Consider the following 17,296-nt stretch of genomic DNA (forward strand, 5'->3'; position numbering starts at 1 on the left):
AGAAAAGTCTCAGTGGAAAATTGAAAATACTTGCAGCTCCAAAAATAAGTCTTTTGATAGTGAGAACTGCTGACTTCTGCACAAGGCAAGAGTGTTCGTGTCAAGTGAACATTTAGATGTTAAGTTCATTGTTTAAACAGCTGTGTGTGGACTCAAATATGTGTCATGGATGATCTGGGGTTTACAATGCACAAAGTGTGAGGTAAAGGAAGGAAAAGATGATGTGGAAGTAGGTAGATGAGATGGTGAGATGGTGGAAGGAAGAGTGTGAATGGAGGCAAACATGAGGTCAGGTTAAAGAGGAATGAAGAAGAGACAAGGAAGGGCACATGGGGGGACTATAGGAGGAAAGGAAAGGAGGGAAGGAAAGAAGAAGGGTGATGACAGAGAGAGAGAGAGAGAGAGAGAGAGAGAGAGAGAGAGAGAGAGAGAGAGAGAGAGAGAGAGAGAGGAGAAAGCCTTAAAGAACAAATTAAGCATGTTTACCTTCACACTGTCCTCATCCTGTCCCAAGTACAGGCTTCTCTCAGGCAAAGTGAGCCCCTCCTGATCAATCTACACACACACACACACACACACACACACACACACACACACACACACACACACACACACACACACACACACACAGAGTCAATCCCTCATGCAGTAATTACATTTTTTCTGGTATGTAGTCACATATGCGTTGCTAAGCCCTCGACAGATGCATATTCAAAGGATTAGTTAATATTTCAATAATCTGTAATAATGCCAACATTTACACGCCATTCAACACACTGCATGCTAAACATTTGAATTTTTTATAACATTTAATAAATAATGCCCACATGCAGAGCCATTCTGTGTGTCATACTGATATTAATCTCCTAATGTAACTCAACTTTAATATCGTCGCTGTCCTTAAGCCAAACAAACCACTTCATCTGAAAAATGTACAAAGCTGAACACAGGGATGTTGTGGCTCAAGCTTGACAAAACATCTTGAAAATACTTGGTTTCCAAAGGCCAGTGACAATATTGGATGTTTTCCCTAGTAATATGTTTTAGTTATTATTACGTTTTGTCAAACAATGCATCAGACCAGATGTTAGAAATCTCTGACATGAAACTTTTATTCCAAGTTAAAATAGTTAACCTTTAAAGTTCACTTTTGTACCACATCTCACAGGCTTTTTCAGCAAACAGAACTTATTTAGGGATTATCACACAGCCACAAAAAGCTAGCAACTGTACTTTGAGTTTCCCACAGATGTTTTTCCAAGGATATGAACCTCCATGTTAAAGTTCATTCACTCTAATTGAAGGCAATGGTTCTCAACATGAGTTCATGACAATATGGTCATGAACTCATGTTGAGAACTCTGGGTCATGACCGAAAGAACAAGATCTCGGATACAAGCGGCTGAAATGAGTTTCCTCCGCAGGGTGGCGGGGCGCTCCCTTAGAGATAGGGTGAGGAGCTCTGTCACCCGGGAGGAGCTCGGAGTAGAGCCGCTGCTCCTCCACGTCGAGAAGAGTCAGCTGAGGTGGCTTGGGCATCTATATCGGATGCCTCCTGGGCGCCTCCCTAGGGAGGTGTTCCGGGCATGCCCCACAGGGAGGAGGCCCCGGGGAAGACCCAGGACACGCTGGAGTGACTACGTCACTCGGCTGGCCTGGGAACGCCTTGGGGTCCCTCCGGAACACCTGGAGGAAGTGTCCAGGGAGAGGGAAGTCTGGGTGTCCCTGCTCAGACTGCTGCCCCCGTGACCCGGCCCCGGATAAGCGGAAGATAATGGATGGATGGATGGTTCTCAACCTGGGGGTCGGTGCCCCCAAGGGGGTCGCAAGATAATTTCCAAGGGTCGCCAGATAGGCAGTGGAGAATAAAATAAAATAATGTATTGTGGTAAACAATGCAAAATGAGAGCCTGGAAACAGGTCTTAGTGATTTCAGCCCCTTTAAGATATTCAACATGAGTGACAAGCACCCAAAAATATGCAAAATACAGCCACCTCATGGATAGTTAAGAGAATAAACCAGCACAAAAATGGCAATTACCAACATAAACCGCCATGTTCTGAACAGACACAACAAAAAATAACGTTTAAATTTAATAATATAAAATGGAAAACTTAACTACTCAGTCCAACACTAGGCATGACTAGGTGTGACCTTTAAAACTGGAAATGTTTTTTACATTGCATCGCCTGTCCCAGTGATATTATTTGCCTTAAAATAGATTTTATTGAGTGTGTTTGGTAGCTTTCATGTGCTATACAGTAATCCTTCAACAGTCTCTGGGAAACTGGGTGTTGGAGGTTGAGAACACCAACCTGATTATCAAAAGGTTGAGAACTACTGATTTAAGGAGCAGATAATGCACCTAAAAGGTTGTCAGTAGTATCCAGTGACTGTGCTGTTTCTGAGGATTTTCACCTGACAAGATAACATTTCTGGAAAAACACACACACTTGGCCTTACAAACACACATCATGCTTCTATAAATGTGCACTCAGACCACCAACTTCACTTTCCTCACCCTGATTGCGTTCCTGGAGGAGTTCTTGTCGTCCACATTGACAGTGAGGGAGAAGAAGACGGCGGTGCTGTACACCCCCTGGGTCCTGTACAGCAGCTCGTTGAAGTCTGGCCTCTGCGGGGCGTCCTCGCTCTCCCATCCAGCGGCACCGGGAGGAGCCGCCACCAGGTCCCACCCTCCACAGCTTTCTATCACCTCTGTCATGGGGCTGGAGCCCAGGTTGTCAATCTCCTCAATGTTGACACAGGATCGATAAAACTCCTTGACCTTGCGCTCTGCTGAGTTGTGCCCACGCCTTCGTATGGGCTCCAGCAGGAGGCGCTGTAGTTTCTCCTCATTGTGCTCTCCTATGGCGGTGATGATGCCGTAGCTGAGCTTGTCTTCTGGGATGCCGTGGCGCCTCAGCCAGCCGCCACAGGCGAAGGAGTAGAAGTCCTGGCAGGGCTGGATGGTTGGGTCAATATTAGACTGAACAAAGCGCGCTGCCCGCAGCAGGGAGCGCTTGCGTTGGCAGTCCTGTCGACACTGTGGGTCCTGCTGGGCATCCAGGGAAATGTACTTCAGTGCCAGCATGCTGCCCAAGATGACGCACATGCCTGCTGCAAAGACCAGCGCAGAGAGGAGGCAGATCTCCCTCCGGCTCCATCGAGGAAGTCCTCCGCTGCTGCTGGTGCTGCTCAGATCTCTGTTTCGACTGTTTGACCACGTTCCTCCCCGGGAACGCCCCATGTGACGGTCCAGGCTGCCTCCCAGGTGAAGGGTCATACCATTGCTGAGGATGTCACTGCTATAACGACCACCATATTTCACTTCCTGGAACTCATCATAGTGGGCAGTTAGTGAGTACGTCTTCTCCATGGCACCGGACTGTCAGAAGTAGCAGAAGGACGCAGAGAGAAAGGGATGAAAGAGGAGTTATTTCTATGTTTAGTGTACAGTCATGACTACTCCTACTGAGACAAAAGTGTGGACTCCGACTACAGGGCAAAACACTGAAGTGATGTCAAAATCCAGTTGGCCCTCTTTAGGCAAAGTCCCCTTTATTCTTTTTAAATCAAAAGCCGGCAGAGCGAGGGGCTCCCATTGTGCGCGAGGAATCTCATGGGTCCTGCTCTCTCTCTCTCATCCTCTTTCTTACTGTTCCCTTTCCATTTGTTCTCCTCTCCTCCTTCTCTCCAACCAGTTACAGGTCACCTGTCGATAAAAATAGAAATGAGATAGGGGAGGGCTGTAAGTTGAGGGAGAGATGGGAAATTCAATCCACGATTACAACAGCAGAACGTGACAAAAAAGCATCTTTTCTAGCACATTTTTCCCCACTTTGTCTCGTTGTGTTGTTTGTCGGCTAAAGTTGTTGGATTGATTGGTGATAGTCATCCCTCAGGGAGACAATGTCCCTGGGTGACTCATATCTTTGGATGGATCAATAGAGACAGGAGCAGAGAGCTGAGCATCAGCTGGGCATGGAGAGGTGTGGCAATCACCATAACTTAGCTTGTGTCAGTCCAAATTGATGTAAAACTTGATATTATTACTGAAAGACAGGGGAAATTTATGTCCTCTGTCTCACCAAACTGAAGAGACACACGCACACACACACATACGGCACAGAGGACACCAGCTGATCCTCTATGGAGATTTAAAAGGAATAACAAGATATCACATTTCAGGCAGCTGCCAAATATAAATCATATGTGCTTGCATCCCAAAGTGTTCTTATTGATACTTCTATATGACATAAAAGACTATCATCATATAAGTGTCCAAACTTTTGACTGTACATGATCATATATACACATTTATACATTTTCAATTCAAAGACCTTTTTGTAGTTTTGCAGTTCTTGAGATCAGTCTCAAGGCCAGTTTTAAGACCATTTTGTGAAGGTCTTGGTCTTGTCAAGACAATCAACCACATTTTTACTCGGTCTCACCTCTTTTATTTCAAAACCTGTTAAGACTACAACAGTGAGGATATCACTGAATTCCCTGTGTGTTGTCTGATTTATTTGTTAACATCATTGCTGTGACTGGATGTAAAACTTCCTGCATCAAGTGCAACCAATAACTTGACTAATTGCTAATTGTAAATTTTTGTCACCGCTCCCTGCCACCCGTCACACACTCAAAGAAAGTGAAAGAGGGTTGACAGGAGAAGAAGCTGTGAGAGTCTGGGAGAAAATGTCTGATAAGTCTTTAATAAAATTTGTCTACCTAAATTCCACAGAGTTCATCTATGAAACAGCATCCAAATGAAAACACACAACAGTTTAAGTAAATTCTGCAATATATCACTTGCTGAGATGGCTGGGAAACGTGAAACTATTATCTGCACTTAATAAGGTGTCATGGTTTGTTTGTTGTTGTTATGTCCGGTTTTATTTTGTAGTCCTTCCCTCTGGTTTCTGTTGTTTAACTTCCTGTCTTTGTCTGTTTTCCCGTCCTTTTGATTTCTGATTATTTCACTTTCCCTCTGTTAGCTTCCCTCTGTATTTAGTCTTGTGTCTTTACTTGTGTACCTTTTGGACTTTCCATGTTGTTTTTATGTCCTAAGGGGTGGGAAAATCATATGAAAGCACTACTAATGTCAGCCCCGACATATTAACACAATATTAACGCTTCCTCACTTGGGTAAGAGACTTGGACAAGTGACATTACTTGATCTTGACTCGGTCTCACCCTGCCTGGGACTTGGCGTGAATGTTAAAGTTTCTGTTTGTGTTACGGTCTTGATACACACTGGTCTTCGTGGTCTTGGGTTACATGGTCTGGACTACAACACTGAAAGACCTCCAATACACTGGATTCACAGCACGTACATGTATTCATGTTATGCTGCAAAAACATCTTGACAAACAGAGACACACACAAAATATTGTGGGTGTCACTGTTAGCAATCTCCTTTGCTTCTGCTGATGTATACTACTGTAGCCTGTAGGTAATATCACAAGCCTTTAGACAGAGAGACTGACTGATAAATTGTTTTTTGGATCCCTTCCCAGTGTGAGTTAGCAAACCCTCTCCTATATGTGTGTGTGTTTTCAGTGGCTAAACGCAGTGAACTTGCTGAAAGCTGTGAAGACGATCTGTGAAAATTGATCCCTGTTATCTCCTCTGAGAATAGCAAACTTCAGCACTGATGTCTTTAACAAGCTTCCTCTTGCCTTATGGGAGAGCTGTATGTAGATAAGAGGGAAAGAAGAAGAAAGAAAGAGGGAAGGAAAGAAGAAGTAAAGGAAAAATCAAGAAGTTTGTTCACAGATAAACGGAGAGATGAGTGGTGGGGAACTCAGACTGTGAGAAAAGGTAAAACAAATCATGAGGGAACGACTGATGGGTGGTGAGTGGGTTTAAGTATTGTGTTTAGAGGGAAAAGGGAAGGATGACAGAAAGAATTCAAGGAAAAGGGTGTATGGGGGGTGCAGAGATAAAATTCTGCAGAGATCTGGGATTCGAGTGGCGATACCTCTGGCTTAGCTGTGCGTTTAGAAAACTAGTGGGGGGTTCTCCTTGTAACAGCCTTGGGAACATTTGTCATATTGAATAATTCTGAAGTGTAAGATTTACATTCAGTACCCATGCAGAGTAGTGTGCCCCTCACATAGCAAAGTAGAAAGTAAAGCCTGAATTACACTCTCCATGTAGCCGTGAGGGTGCAAACACTGTGTGTGGTGTATACAGAATACTGTGTGCATCTACTGTCCTCCTTGCTGGGCGTTTCTGCATCCGTTTGGAGTTTATCAGGAATTTAAAGGATTATACCAGTGGTTTTGCATTTTTAGCCCATTTACACCAAATCACATAAACTTTACATTACTGCTAAACCATTTTGCAATCAATACCATCTGTACTGCAGAGTTATGCATTTTTACCACTCCAGATAGCCATTTGTTCTTTCCCTACACTATTAAAGTTACTTGACTCTTGAAACTTGCTTGAATTATGCAATCAGTCACAGTGAACATTAAGTCTGCATTCATTTTTGTCAAAGTAACATTGTTACGAAGTAACGCAGTGCAGTGCAGCCGTGACTGATTAAACATCTCAAGCAAGTTTTAAAGCCTAAATGAAATCACAAATTCCTTTTCAACCTTTTTTGATAATTAAAGGGAACAACAACAACACGTCTGTGGATAAATGTCAAAAATGCTCCTTTTCATCTCAGGCAGCTGGAGGGGTGTGTCGGTGTCTGGGTTTGATTGACAGCTGCAGGCAGGCCGTGCCCCAGGGAATGAGAGACAAAGAAAACAAACTTGTGCTGTAGCCTATACCTATCATAGGTTGACAGTGTGTTGTTCGTGGTACTAAAGAGTAAGGAACACAGCAGTATCTAAAAAAAAAAAAAACAAGGAAAACTTGCAGGTATGTTTACATGGTGTTTAAGGCGCGGCCCCTGAGCAGCGAATTTGACCTGTTAAGCCTTCAAATTGCATGCTGAACAAAATTATTCCTATTACAGATATCACATGTGCTCAGCCTGCCGATCTACATGGACTCCTGCACTTACAGATGAAGGATGTGATGGCACGGTATGATTGGCTATATGAAACTATGGAAATCACTGAGCGATTGATAGTTACCATTAGCTAGCAAACTAACACCATGGGGCCTATCTTATGCTGATCTAAAGTGCTAGTGGAAAGTGTGAGGTGCAATGAATTTAATTTATTCAAGGTGTGTCCAAATCCACCTTTGCCATCTTGCGCCAGGGGTGCACCAGTACCACTAGCGCAAAGCGGTATACACCTATCAGATGTGCCCAAGTGCCCCCATTAATTCACAGGTGAGTTTAGGCTGAACATGCAATAAAATATTAAGTCAGTTCTCATCACCTTTAAGAGGCAGGTGCGCCAGCAGCGCAAGCGGAGGCAGCATGATGACGGATTTACCAGGAGGAAGCAGAGAGAAAAAAGATTATCAAAGCGAGGAGACAGATCTCCTGGTTCGAGAAGAGAAAGTGCGAAAGTGCAAGAGCACGCAATATATGAAGATGGCAGGACGACTCCAAAGCAGCTTCATGTGTAAATAGTTTATTTTACATCAACGCCTGCAAAACCAATACAATAAATGAACTGCAAATGTCATGCAGATATGTAACTGGTTATGTTTTAACCTGAAGCACCCTGAAATTGTGTTGTATTTTATAATTAATTATCATCATCATCATTATTATGCAGCTCTGCTGGCTGAGGAGCGGGGGAGAGAGATGATGCAGTAGAGAGGGGAGGTGAACCGATCCAGTCTGGCTGCAAAGCTGCCTGGTTCCTCTGGCCCACCTGAGCCAGGTGGAGGAGCAGTTACGCGGCTGTCCGTGCTCCCCCTTCTCCTCTCCCACTAATCCTCATCTCCTCCTCCAATCCTCGCTCCTCTGTCCTGCTACGAAACAATCAGAGAGTTTCTGAAGTTTGAAGAGTGCAAAATTACGCACTGATATATCCAACCAGCTCTGATAGAGACACACATACCATGTTCTCTCCAGGTCAGTCCAGACTTGTGCGGTCAGATATAGTGTCTTGTATATTTTGTATGTTATAGATCAGAATTGTGTAATCATAGTTTTTCTGGATCACAACAAACACACAGACACAAACAGCTGCTCCTGCTGTCATGCTGACTCATCTGATAAAGACGATCTGATGTGATCCCATCCCGTGCTCACTTTGCAGGCCTGTTTCGATTTATTAGGCTTTATAATTAGAATTTTTCTTTCCTTATTAGTGAGTTTAACTTAAAAGACGCACACAGCTGTCCAACATTAATGAAAGGTGTTCTGTGATTGTGGAGACGTGTGTGCCTCAGCCAAGCGCAAGACAGCAGCACTGACCAAGCTCACTGACCAAGCTCACTGACCAAGCACAAACGCATTGGCTATCTTGCAGGCATGGCAAAAATGTCACTTGTGCTGGTGTAAGATAGCAAAACCACTTGTGCCAGCGACACAACGGCTTTGCGCTGGGTGTAAGACAGGGTCCCACATAGGACTCTTGATAAACATGTTCAGAACTTGTAGAACCAACATAACAACAAAATTTTAGTTAGGACCATCACTTGTAAGCTCTAAATTTGTAAACCACAAGAAAAAATGGAAAAAATAACAAAACAATATTCATAAGTATCTTTTCAAAGTACAAACATTAGAAAATAAGAATTGTTGTGTTTTTTTTTAACATAGAATGAGCAGCTTAGATCTACAGAGGGTGCAGGTCAGCTTTCACAGAGACCACCATGCTGCACTGCCAGGTTTCTGCAGAAATGGACAAACCAAACACTGTCTCTACATATGGCATTTTGCACATTGTGCATTTCAGGGCCACTGTAGAATCTCCTACACGATTGGAAGGGGAGTGAAAAGAGATGTATGCAACCTGCAAGATCACCACTAGATGCCACTAAATCCTGCACACTTGTCCTTTAACATGGCCACAACCATAGTTCCTTTCTGATATACAGCCAGTCGTAGTGTGTGTGTCATATATCCACGCTGGGCACTGAGCACATCAAGAGCTGCCTTGTCACTGCTCAACCCTTACTGTTTGGTCGGGGTGCTTGCACAGTGGATGGGGGAACTGGAGTGGATGGTGCAAACATCCCACACTTTACATCCCTGTCCTGGTGGAGCTCATGGCTGGCAGGTGAAAACAAGTGTCTGGTGATAACACGTAGTACATGTCTGCCTCCCCATGCCAACAGCAGCAGTGATGACAAGCACAGTGCAGAGGGGACCGGGCATTTCAGAGTGGGAGAAAATGTAGGTGGGGGAGGATTGTGTGTCTCTGTGTGGTGTCATTGTCAATTCAACTTATCATCCATCAATCCCCTGCCTTGTTACACACACACACACACACACACACACACACACACACATACACACACACACACACACACACACACACACACACACACACACACACACACAATTATAAAATGCTGTATTTATGAAATTATATCTAGTCGCTATGAGCCTCATGCATGAAGTGCACATACTCACTGCTTGAAAATAATTGACTGTAATGTAAATATTGTTGAAGCATTGTTCTAAATTGTATGCATTCTCTCTTCGCAACTTTTCTGCCTCTCTTTCAAATGCACAGCACTTCCTCATGTCACAACTCCTTAAGCATTATAATGAATTATGATACACGCATGCACACACACAAACACACTCTGAGTGGACACCCAGCGTATGGCTAATGGATTGGATCTTGTGGGTACCATCACAGGGAAAGGCATGCGTGATGAATGGCTATTTACCGAACATGACAGGGCCTAATATCTGAGAGTTATACTAATACTGCTGCGTGCACACACATGCACTCTCTCTCTCTCTCTCTCTCTCTCTCTCTCTCTCTCTCTCTCTCTCTCTCTCGTTCTCTCTCTGTTACACACAAACACACACACAGCACATGTATGGACACTTTCAATGCATTAAAAACACACCCCTGGTGATACATCGTGCTGTGTCAGTTGTAAAGCATTTCCCATACATCTTTCCAGCAACAGACAATTACTTATTCAATTATAGCTGGGTTTCTCAAACTGTGGTCCAAGAACCTTCAGGGATCCTGGAGATGTTACCAATGGAAAAGAAGTCCTATCATATCCAAATTAACCACGAGCTCTTTAAAGAGTGACTTAGAGTGACTTTGAGTAAAAAATAAGCTTATCACAATGTTACTTCATTACACTGTTCATTACAACAGAAGATATTTTCCTTTTTCCAAACACAAATTATTAACTGGGTCACCAGGAGCTCTGTCCGTAGAGGGATTGGTTTGAACAGCATGGCTGGGCAATATGGCTTATAAATAATAAGTTAATATTTTTAGACTGTGGCACAATACAATATATATCATGATATGCACATTTTTTTCTTAGATACCATGATGTCTTTCTGTCTATTTAACTACATAACAGTATATAAAGAAGGGCTGGGTGACATAAATAAAATCAAACATCACAACAGTTTTGGCTAAATAACTATCGCAGCAGCATTGCATGTGATTTCACAAAATATTAACACAATATTTTCATAAATCATGTGTTATAGCAAATAACAGAACAGCTAGAACAGTCTGGTAAGTTCAGAAAATGACATAATGATTATGTTATTATATTATTTTATTTATTTATTTATATTATATATTATAATAATAATTACTGTAACACAGCCTTTGAAACCAGTAAAGACAACATTTACGTCATATCACAATATCATGATATCTAAAATCTAAGATGATATCTAGTCACATTATCAATATAATATCAGTATATTGCCCAGCCCTACTGGGGAATGGACCATGGGAACAGGAGTTCAAGTCCAGCTCGGACCATGTTATGTAGTGTGGGCTTGTAGCTGGAAAGGTGCCAGGTCACTTCCTGGGACGCCCTTGAGCAGGGCTCCACACTCCTAACTGCTCTGAGCGCTGACTACAGGCGTTTTCATAGGCGTCTTTTCATAGGTGCTGACTAAAGGCGTCTGTCTGCGTCAGACATGTTCTCACAGGTTAGAAATAGTCTGTATGGTTTAAGCAATCCGTAATGAGGACTGTTTTTGAACTGATATTAATACAAACTGAGTCTCAAAAACAACTAACTGTGACAGAAGCAGAGAAGAGATAGAAAGAGGGCAGCGTGACTCCAGTCCAGGAGAGACGCTTCACGGTGCACTGGGATTAGCACTTTTACTTTTCCTAACTGTAATCTGGTGTTTTCCTATAACACATGACAAAAAGGCATCAAAACAAGAGATAAAAATTTAGACTCATGAAGCCTGATATTGATCTGCAGATAGATGTATGAAAAACGTGGTGATAAATGAAGGAGTGGAACGCAATAAACAGGCAGGCAGAACAGAGTGTGAAGCAGCTACACACTGTGCAACGTGATGAACACGCCCACTCACGCCTCCGGACAATGACCTGCTCTTTTCACACATGTGGCACACTGGGACATTGGTCTAGGGAGCTGGCAGGGTAAGGTCTGGGGCAACTGATACAGACATTAACATTCACACATGCAGGTCCTCCGGGTAAAGTCTAGATAAGTGCAGAGATGCAGTGCATGTGTGAAAGAGGATTATAATGTGGAAGCTCCGTCACTCTGGCAACTCTCCAGTAATGCATGTCTATAGGTCCTGTGTGTGTATTTCAGGCTTGTGTGCGTAAACACAAACAAACAGAGTTTAAAAATTAAATTTCCTCGAGTGGGATTAATAAAGTACGACATTTAAATATAATTTTGTTTTTCTAGACTGGTGGTTCCCAGCCTTTTTCCTAAAGGGACCCCTTTTGTATCACTGAGTAAACTGGAAAATATGTATGAATATTTCATATGCATAACAATAATAATATAGAACAACTGCTAAACTGTACAATTAACCCAAACAGTGAACATAGCGAATGTAATAACTGCAGGAAGTTTGTGTAAAACGAGTGATTTGGATGAATTTTGAGCAATATTGCATCAGAGATGAGCTTTCCTGATATTCTCAGAACTTCATTAACTTTATTAACAATTCTCATACATACTAATTAGGTTTCTTCTCTTTTTTTTTTTTTTTGAGAAATTCAGTGTTTTCCTCTCCCTGATGCTTGGCCATTGTTCCATGAGCTCTTCGGTTGTTTTCACTGTGTACTTTTCTAATGCAGGACAAGGCTGTTTAGTGAAGACTGTGAATAGAGCATGTGTTCATGTCTTCACTGTGCCGTTATCCTAGGGATTTATTTAAAGTTTGTAACTTAAATAATTATCTAAAATTTTTAAATAATGTAATGTAGTTTTCTTCAGGGATATGAATGAAATTCTGTGATAAGAAAAGTTACATCCCTTAAAATCAAAAGGGCCTTGTGACCCCCTGCGAGCTTTGGTGACCCCTAGTGGGAGCTGGGACTCCATGTTGGGAACCAATATTTTAGACCCCCCCACACACCTTGTCACACACCTTGGCCTCTCATACTGATGCACAAGGCACCCTTCAGTCCTTCAGCAGCTGTTTGCGATGCTGCCAGAGAGTCTGGTTAACACATGCTTCATGTTGTGGAGCGGTCACAGTTTGGTTAAGTTTAGGCACCAAAACAACTTGGCTGGATTTGGGAAAAGTTTGTTTTGGGTTAAAGTTTGTTTCATTATGTATTTCACATGAAGTACTGTAAGTGAAGGAAGTTGCAAAACAAAAGTCACATGTTGCGTCTTATGTCGGTTACCTTAAAACTTCAGGTAACATTTTGGTTTCAGAGGGGACATGAAGCCTCGTCTCCTGGGTGAAAGTGCTAATGTTTGTTTGAACCATCCATCCACCTCTTCCTCCTCGCTCTTTATACAAGGTCGAAAGCCTGGTGTGTCTCATACAGCTGCTAAACAGTACCTTGTGTGTCTGTATGAGCTGGTATTTTGACAACTTGTGAATGGGAACGGGCTTCACCCCTCCTTCCCTTTGAGAGTGACAGTGTGGGGAGCGTCGTGGTCACAGACTGAATTTGTGAAGTGCCACAGTCAAGCCAAACTGGGGCATTTGCTCTTTAGGCAAATGGCACACTTTGACGGCTGGGTGGACCTTTCTCTTACTGCTCTACCTACTAATTATAAATCCTCAGAGAAGATCAATGATAATCAATAAGCAGAGGTCTCTGACAGGGCAGGTTCATGTCACTGTTATGGACACTCTGCAAATGGATCACTGTTCTCCTAGATAAATGAAGGTAGTTGGATGGAAAATGAGCTGTGCACAAATGGCTCAATCTATAAATGTGCTTCAAGCATGGAGGTGTGGTGTGGTGTGAGCTGAATGTTTCAGTAATGTAACAAGCGAAAGTGAATATTATACTGGTGTGGTTTTGTTTCGCATTGTTCCAATATGATACAAGTTTGTAAAATGCCTCTAGTCTGGCCTCAAATGTGTGATCAGATATCAGCGAGTACCGTTAGGCTGTTAGATGTTGGTTGACAGTCGTCGACCACTGAGCCCGCTACTATTGTGACTTAAAGGCCTTCTGTATTTGAGGTCGCGTGTCTCCTCAGAGTCACTGTAAGGCAGGTGTTTTGGTACATTTTTGACTTGAGGGAAAGAGAATGAAAAGAAGCTGCTGCTGATGGTCATTGCACGAACATTACATCGCCATATCTTGTTCAGTGTTTTTTAATAAAACCTGCCCAGCGAGATAAACCCTGGTAGCAGTGCATCTTTCAATCATGCCGCTATTATTTTCTTAGCATAGCTCCCTCAGTATAGCTGCCTGGCTAACTGTGTTTCAAACAACTAAGTTAGGGACACGTGGTGCAGATATGAAGACCCTTTTAAACCCAGCATACAGCCTGGCAGGGATGTGAGAGTTAATCTGCTGCTCCCTTCACTGGAGATTTTCTTGGCTGAGTGAGACAGCTGGAGGCTGCCATCAGAGCGACAGTAGGAAGTGAGCAAGGGAGTGAGCAAGTCAGCTTTTCTGTTATGGGACAGCTAAACCCCCCACCAATGTTTCACTGTGGACGTCATACGGCAATTTGATAAACTAAGGTGACCAAATGAGAACAAGTGAAATTCTGGACAGGGGAGTTGGGGCTTGGCGTGGCCATGTGGGTGTGGTCTCCAGTACATTACATTCATTCTCAACGAACAGTAAAATGCATGAAAGTCAAAAATCAATGCTAAACTATCAGTGCGGTAGCTATCACATCGGTCTGTGTGGTGCATATATCCCTATCCCAACCCTATCAGCAAGTACATAAGCCTATGCACTGATCTAATTTATTAACCCCCAAAATGGGACTCTGCTACTTCCCAGCAGATTTTCAGTGCTTTAGGAATTACAGGCATTGTGAGTTAACACATCAACACTTTAAAATGGTTCCCCGTGGTCTGAGAGAACAGATTTATTGCTGATGAGAAATAAAGTGATCTTGGGTCAGCACTGACTAGTTGCAAAGTTGCCAACGACTGCTCGAGGGCACATTAAAAAGATCATAACGGTTATAGTAATATTAACAAAAAACTGTTCCTTCTAATCTGTAAACGAAAATGTAACCTGCTAATCTGCTACCAAGCATTTTCTTTAGTTCAGCACTATACATATGCCTTTAGCTGCTGATCTGTTAGGTGATTCCTCAGAACTTATCACAACAATGGTTATTATACTCTGAATGTTGTCATTACTGTCCAGGCAGCCTAACATAACCGTTAACATAAATTCACTGAGAGCAAACTTCTCCTCTGCAGTTTTTGTGATGATATTTGGTGGTAGCCAGAAATAAAGGCTTAGCGGGAAACTCTGCTTTTATCTCCTCTCAGGCAAGTTACGTCACCTGAAAGCCCTCTATAAATGGGTTTATTATCCCCTAATCAAAGTGGTCACAGAGCCTGCCCCAAAAAGCTTCACGGCACTCAGAGGGGTTCAGTGTGGGAGTCAGCCCCCTCGAGCCTTATCGCCGGTCGCCAGAGGCTGCAGTAGAGTGCTACGGTGCGTTTGTATGGACGGCAGATTTGGACACACGGCTCAAGAGTCCCATATAGAACCAGGAGATACTTCTTAGGCTTGTACCAAAGCAGAACCTCCTTTGTGGTGTATTAGTGTTGTGTATGTATGAAATGTCACACACTAGCAGCATTGAAATACATTTGAGGGAGCACAGGGATCTTTATTTTTATTTTGTTATTAAAGCTGAAGAGTTTGAGTCATTCTAGACTGAAGAACCCTTGAATAACACTCCCTCCTCTCTCTGTCTCTCTCTCTCTCTCTCTCTCTCTCTCTCACAAACACACATGCACACACACACACACACACACACACACACACACACACACACACACACACACACACACATGCAGGCATAAAGCACTCACATACTGTAACTCTATTAACCTTAATGACTCCCAAAACTCTTTTCTGGATAGAGGAGTATGCCAAACTACAATTCAAATATTGAAAAATTTAACACTTTGTGTGTACAGTCAGGCAAACCCTTAGCCATCCTGCAATATTACTGAAATCTCTACTGCATTAGAAGCAAGTCACTGTCACTTTGTGTTGAAAAGTGCTATAAGGGGTCAGGAAAAAAACATTTTTTAAACAGTCTTCAACATATGAGATTTTAGGCAATGTAATTGGGGAATTGGTCTTATTGTACAAATAAACAGCACTCAGTGTCTTACTTTCTTGATGCAAGCTATTTTTTCCCAGAATTTTTTAAAAACAAATTATGCTTTGAAAAAGTGTTGTGGTCAAAATCTGCCAGTTCAAGCAGTGGTGGAGTCTCCACCCTCCCAAGCGTGATTAAATAGAAGTACTTTTACCTTGTTAGGGATCCTGTTGGTTGTATTTCTGTGGAGGGAGGCCCTCTACATTGTATTATTTTATTTACATAAAATCAGCATTAATGAGTTGTGGTATATACAGAATAAAACATCACTGCATAAATGTGTGTAAGATTTTAACTTATGTTCTGTATGAAGTGCATCCGTTTCCCAGGAAGCGAAGAAGCATTCAGTTGCGCTGATTTGAAGGGGATTCTGCGTATGTGAGAAGAGCGCGTTACTGCCACGGGGCAGAGCAGCTAAAACTGATGAATGCAAGAAAGGTGGCAGCTTCAAGGCTAATACAGAGAGCGACTGTTATGATTTCAAACTTTTGGGGGGATGCAAAGACTGGTGATGCGTAAAGACGCAGACCAGGCTGCTGCTGATGCGCAAAAAAGAAAAGGAAACCCGAATTGTGAGCACAGATAGTAGTTAATCCTACTTTTACGCATATTTTAGCTCATTATATTCAGCTTCTTCTAATGATAAATCCCAGTTTCTTTACGTAAATTTTACCCGGCGGATCATCACCAAGGACGCAAAAAGATAAATAGAGACGTTAAAAAAAGAGTAAAACAGACCTATCCTGCGATAAAACACAATCAATCGAGACACATTATCCTGCTGTAAAAAGTACAGTCAGTCAGTCAGAGTAATTTCCTGGCTCAGACCGGCTCATCCACACATCCCATTTTTTCATTTTTCTCATTTTAGACAACTAGCCGAGAGGAGCATCTTAATACTGACCATCAAAACTCCGTACATGGACTCCGCGAAGACTAATAACTGGGGAACCATGTGCGTAAAAATGAGCTGACACCTCTCATCAACGTGCCGGCTGCGGAGACGTGACTTCCAAGTTAAGCTGTGGCAGGTTTTCCTTTATCCTCGCTCTCCATACTTAACAAGACATCAAAATGAATTTGTATTTATAGAGCCCCCAGCGTGTCTTGCCATAAGCACTTAGAATACACAAGCTGGCGGAGGTGTGAACTGCCCCAGAGCGGTGAAAACTTGTGCAAAAAGACCTTACCTGCGCTGAGTAAATCAAAATCACCGCGGGGAATGTGAAAGTGCCTCTGCTCTGAGTGTGTGTAGATAGAGGAGATCCACTCCACTGACGGTCCGACTGGATTAACACGTCCCCCTCCGGAGAGATCGGCACCGCGCTCTGCCGCCGCTGCAGCCTCACAGCCTCCGATGTATGGAGGAGAGACAGAGGGAGGGAGGGGAGGAGAGAGAGGGAGAGGAGGGGTGCTTCATTAACAAGGTAACACACACACACACACACACACACACACACACACACACACACACACACACACACACACACACACACACTGAGTCACACGAGTTGAACACTTAATCCTCATGTCCATTGGCTCTGTTTTTTTTATTTTGTGAATGATTGTGAAGCCAAATGTGGTGTGTGTGTATTATATTATATTATTTGTGGAGCAGCTAATTCTGCTCGTCATAACTGGTTGAGT

The 17,296-nt window shown here is 42.9% G+C and overlaps 1 protein-coding gene across 1 annotated transcript in view; it reads right to left on the reverse strand.

The window, feature by feature from the left end:
* ecel1 (endothelin converting enzyme-like 1) overlaps positions 1–16,971 on the reverse strand; it is a 61,331-nt gene extending 44,360 nt beyond the window's left edge. Inside the window, exons 1-3 of the mRNA XM_084717000.1 lie at positions 16,840–16,971; positions 2,523–3,716; positions 487–555 (exon numbers count right to left, since the gene is read on the reverse strand). Coding sequence (XP_084573126.1) covers positions 487–555; positions 2,523–3,380 — 927 coding nt within the window. The 5' untranslated portion in view covers positions 3,381–3,716; positions 16,840–16,971. The remainder of the gene's footprint in view (positions 1–486; positions 556–2,522; positions 3,717–16,839) is intronic.
* Positions 16,972–17,296: the final 325 nt, after the last annotated feature.

Source organism: Lutjanus erythropterus, chromosome 4, assembly GCF_056507025.1.
Source record: "Lutjanus erythropterus isolate fLutEry1 chromosome 4, fLutEry1.hap2, whole genome shotgun sequence".
Taxonomy (NCBI): domain Eukaryota; kingdom Metazoa; phylum Chordata; class Actinopteri; order Lutjaniformes; family Lutjanidae; genus Lutjanus; species Lutjanus erythropterus.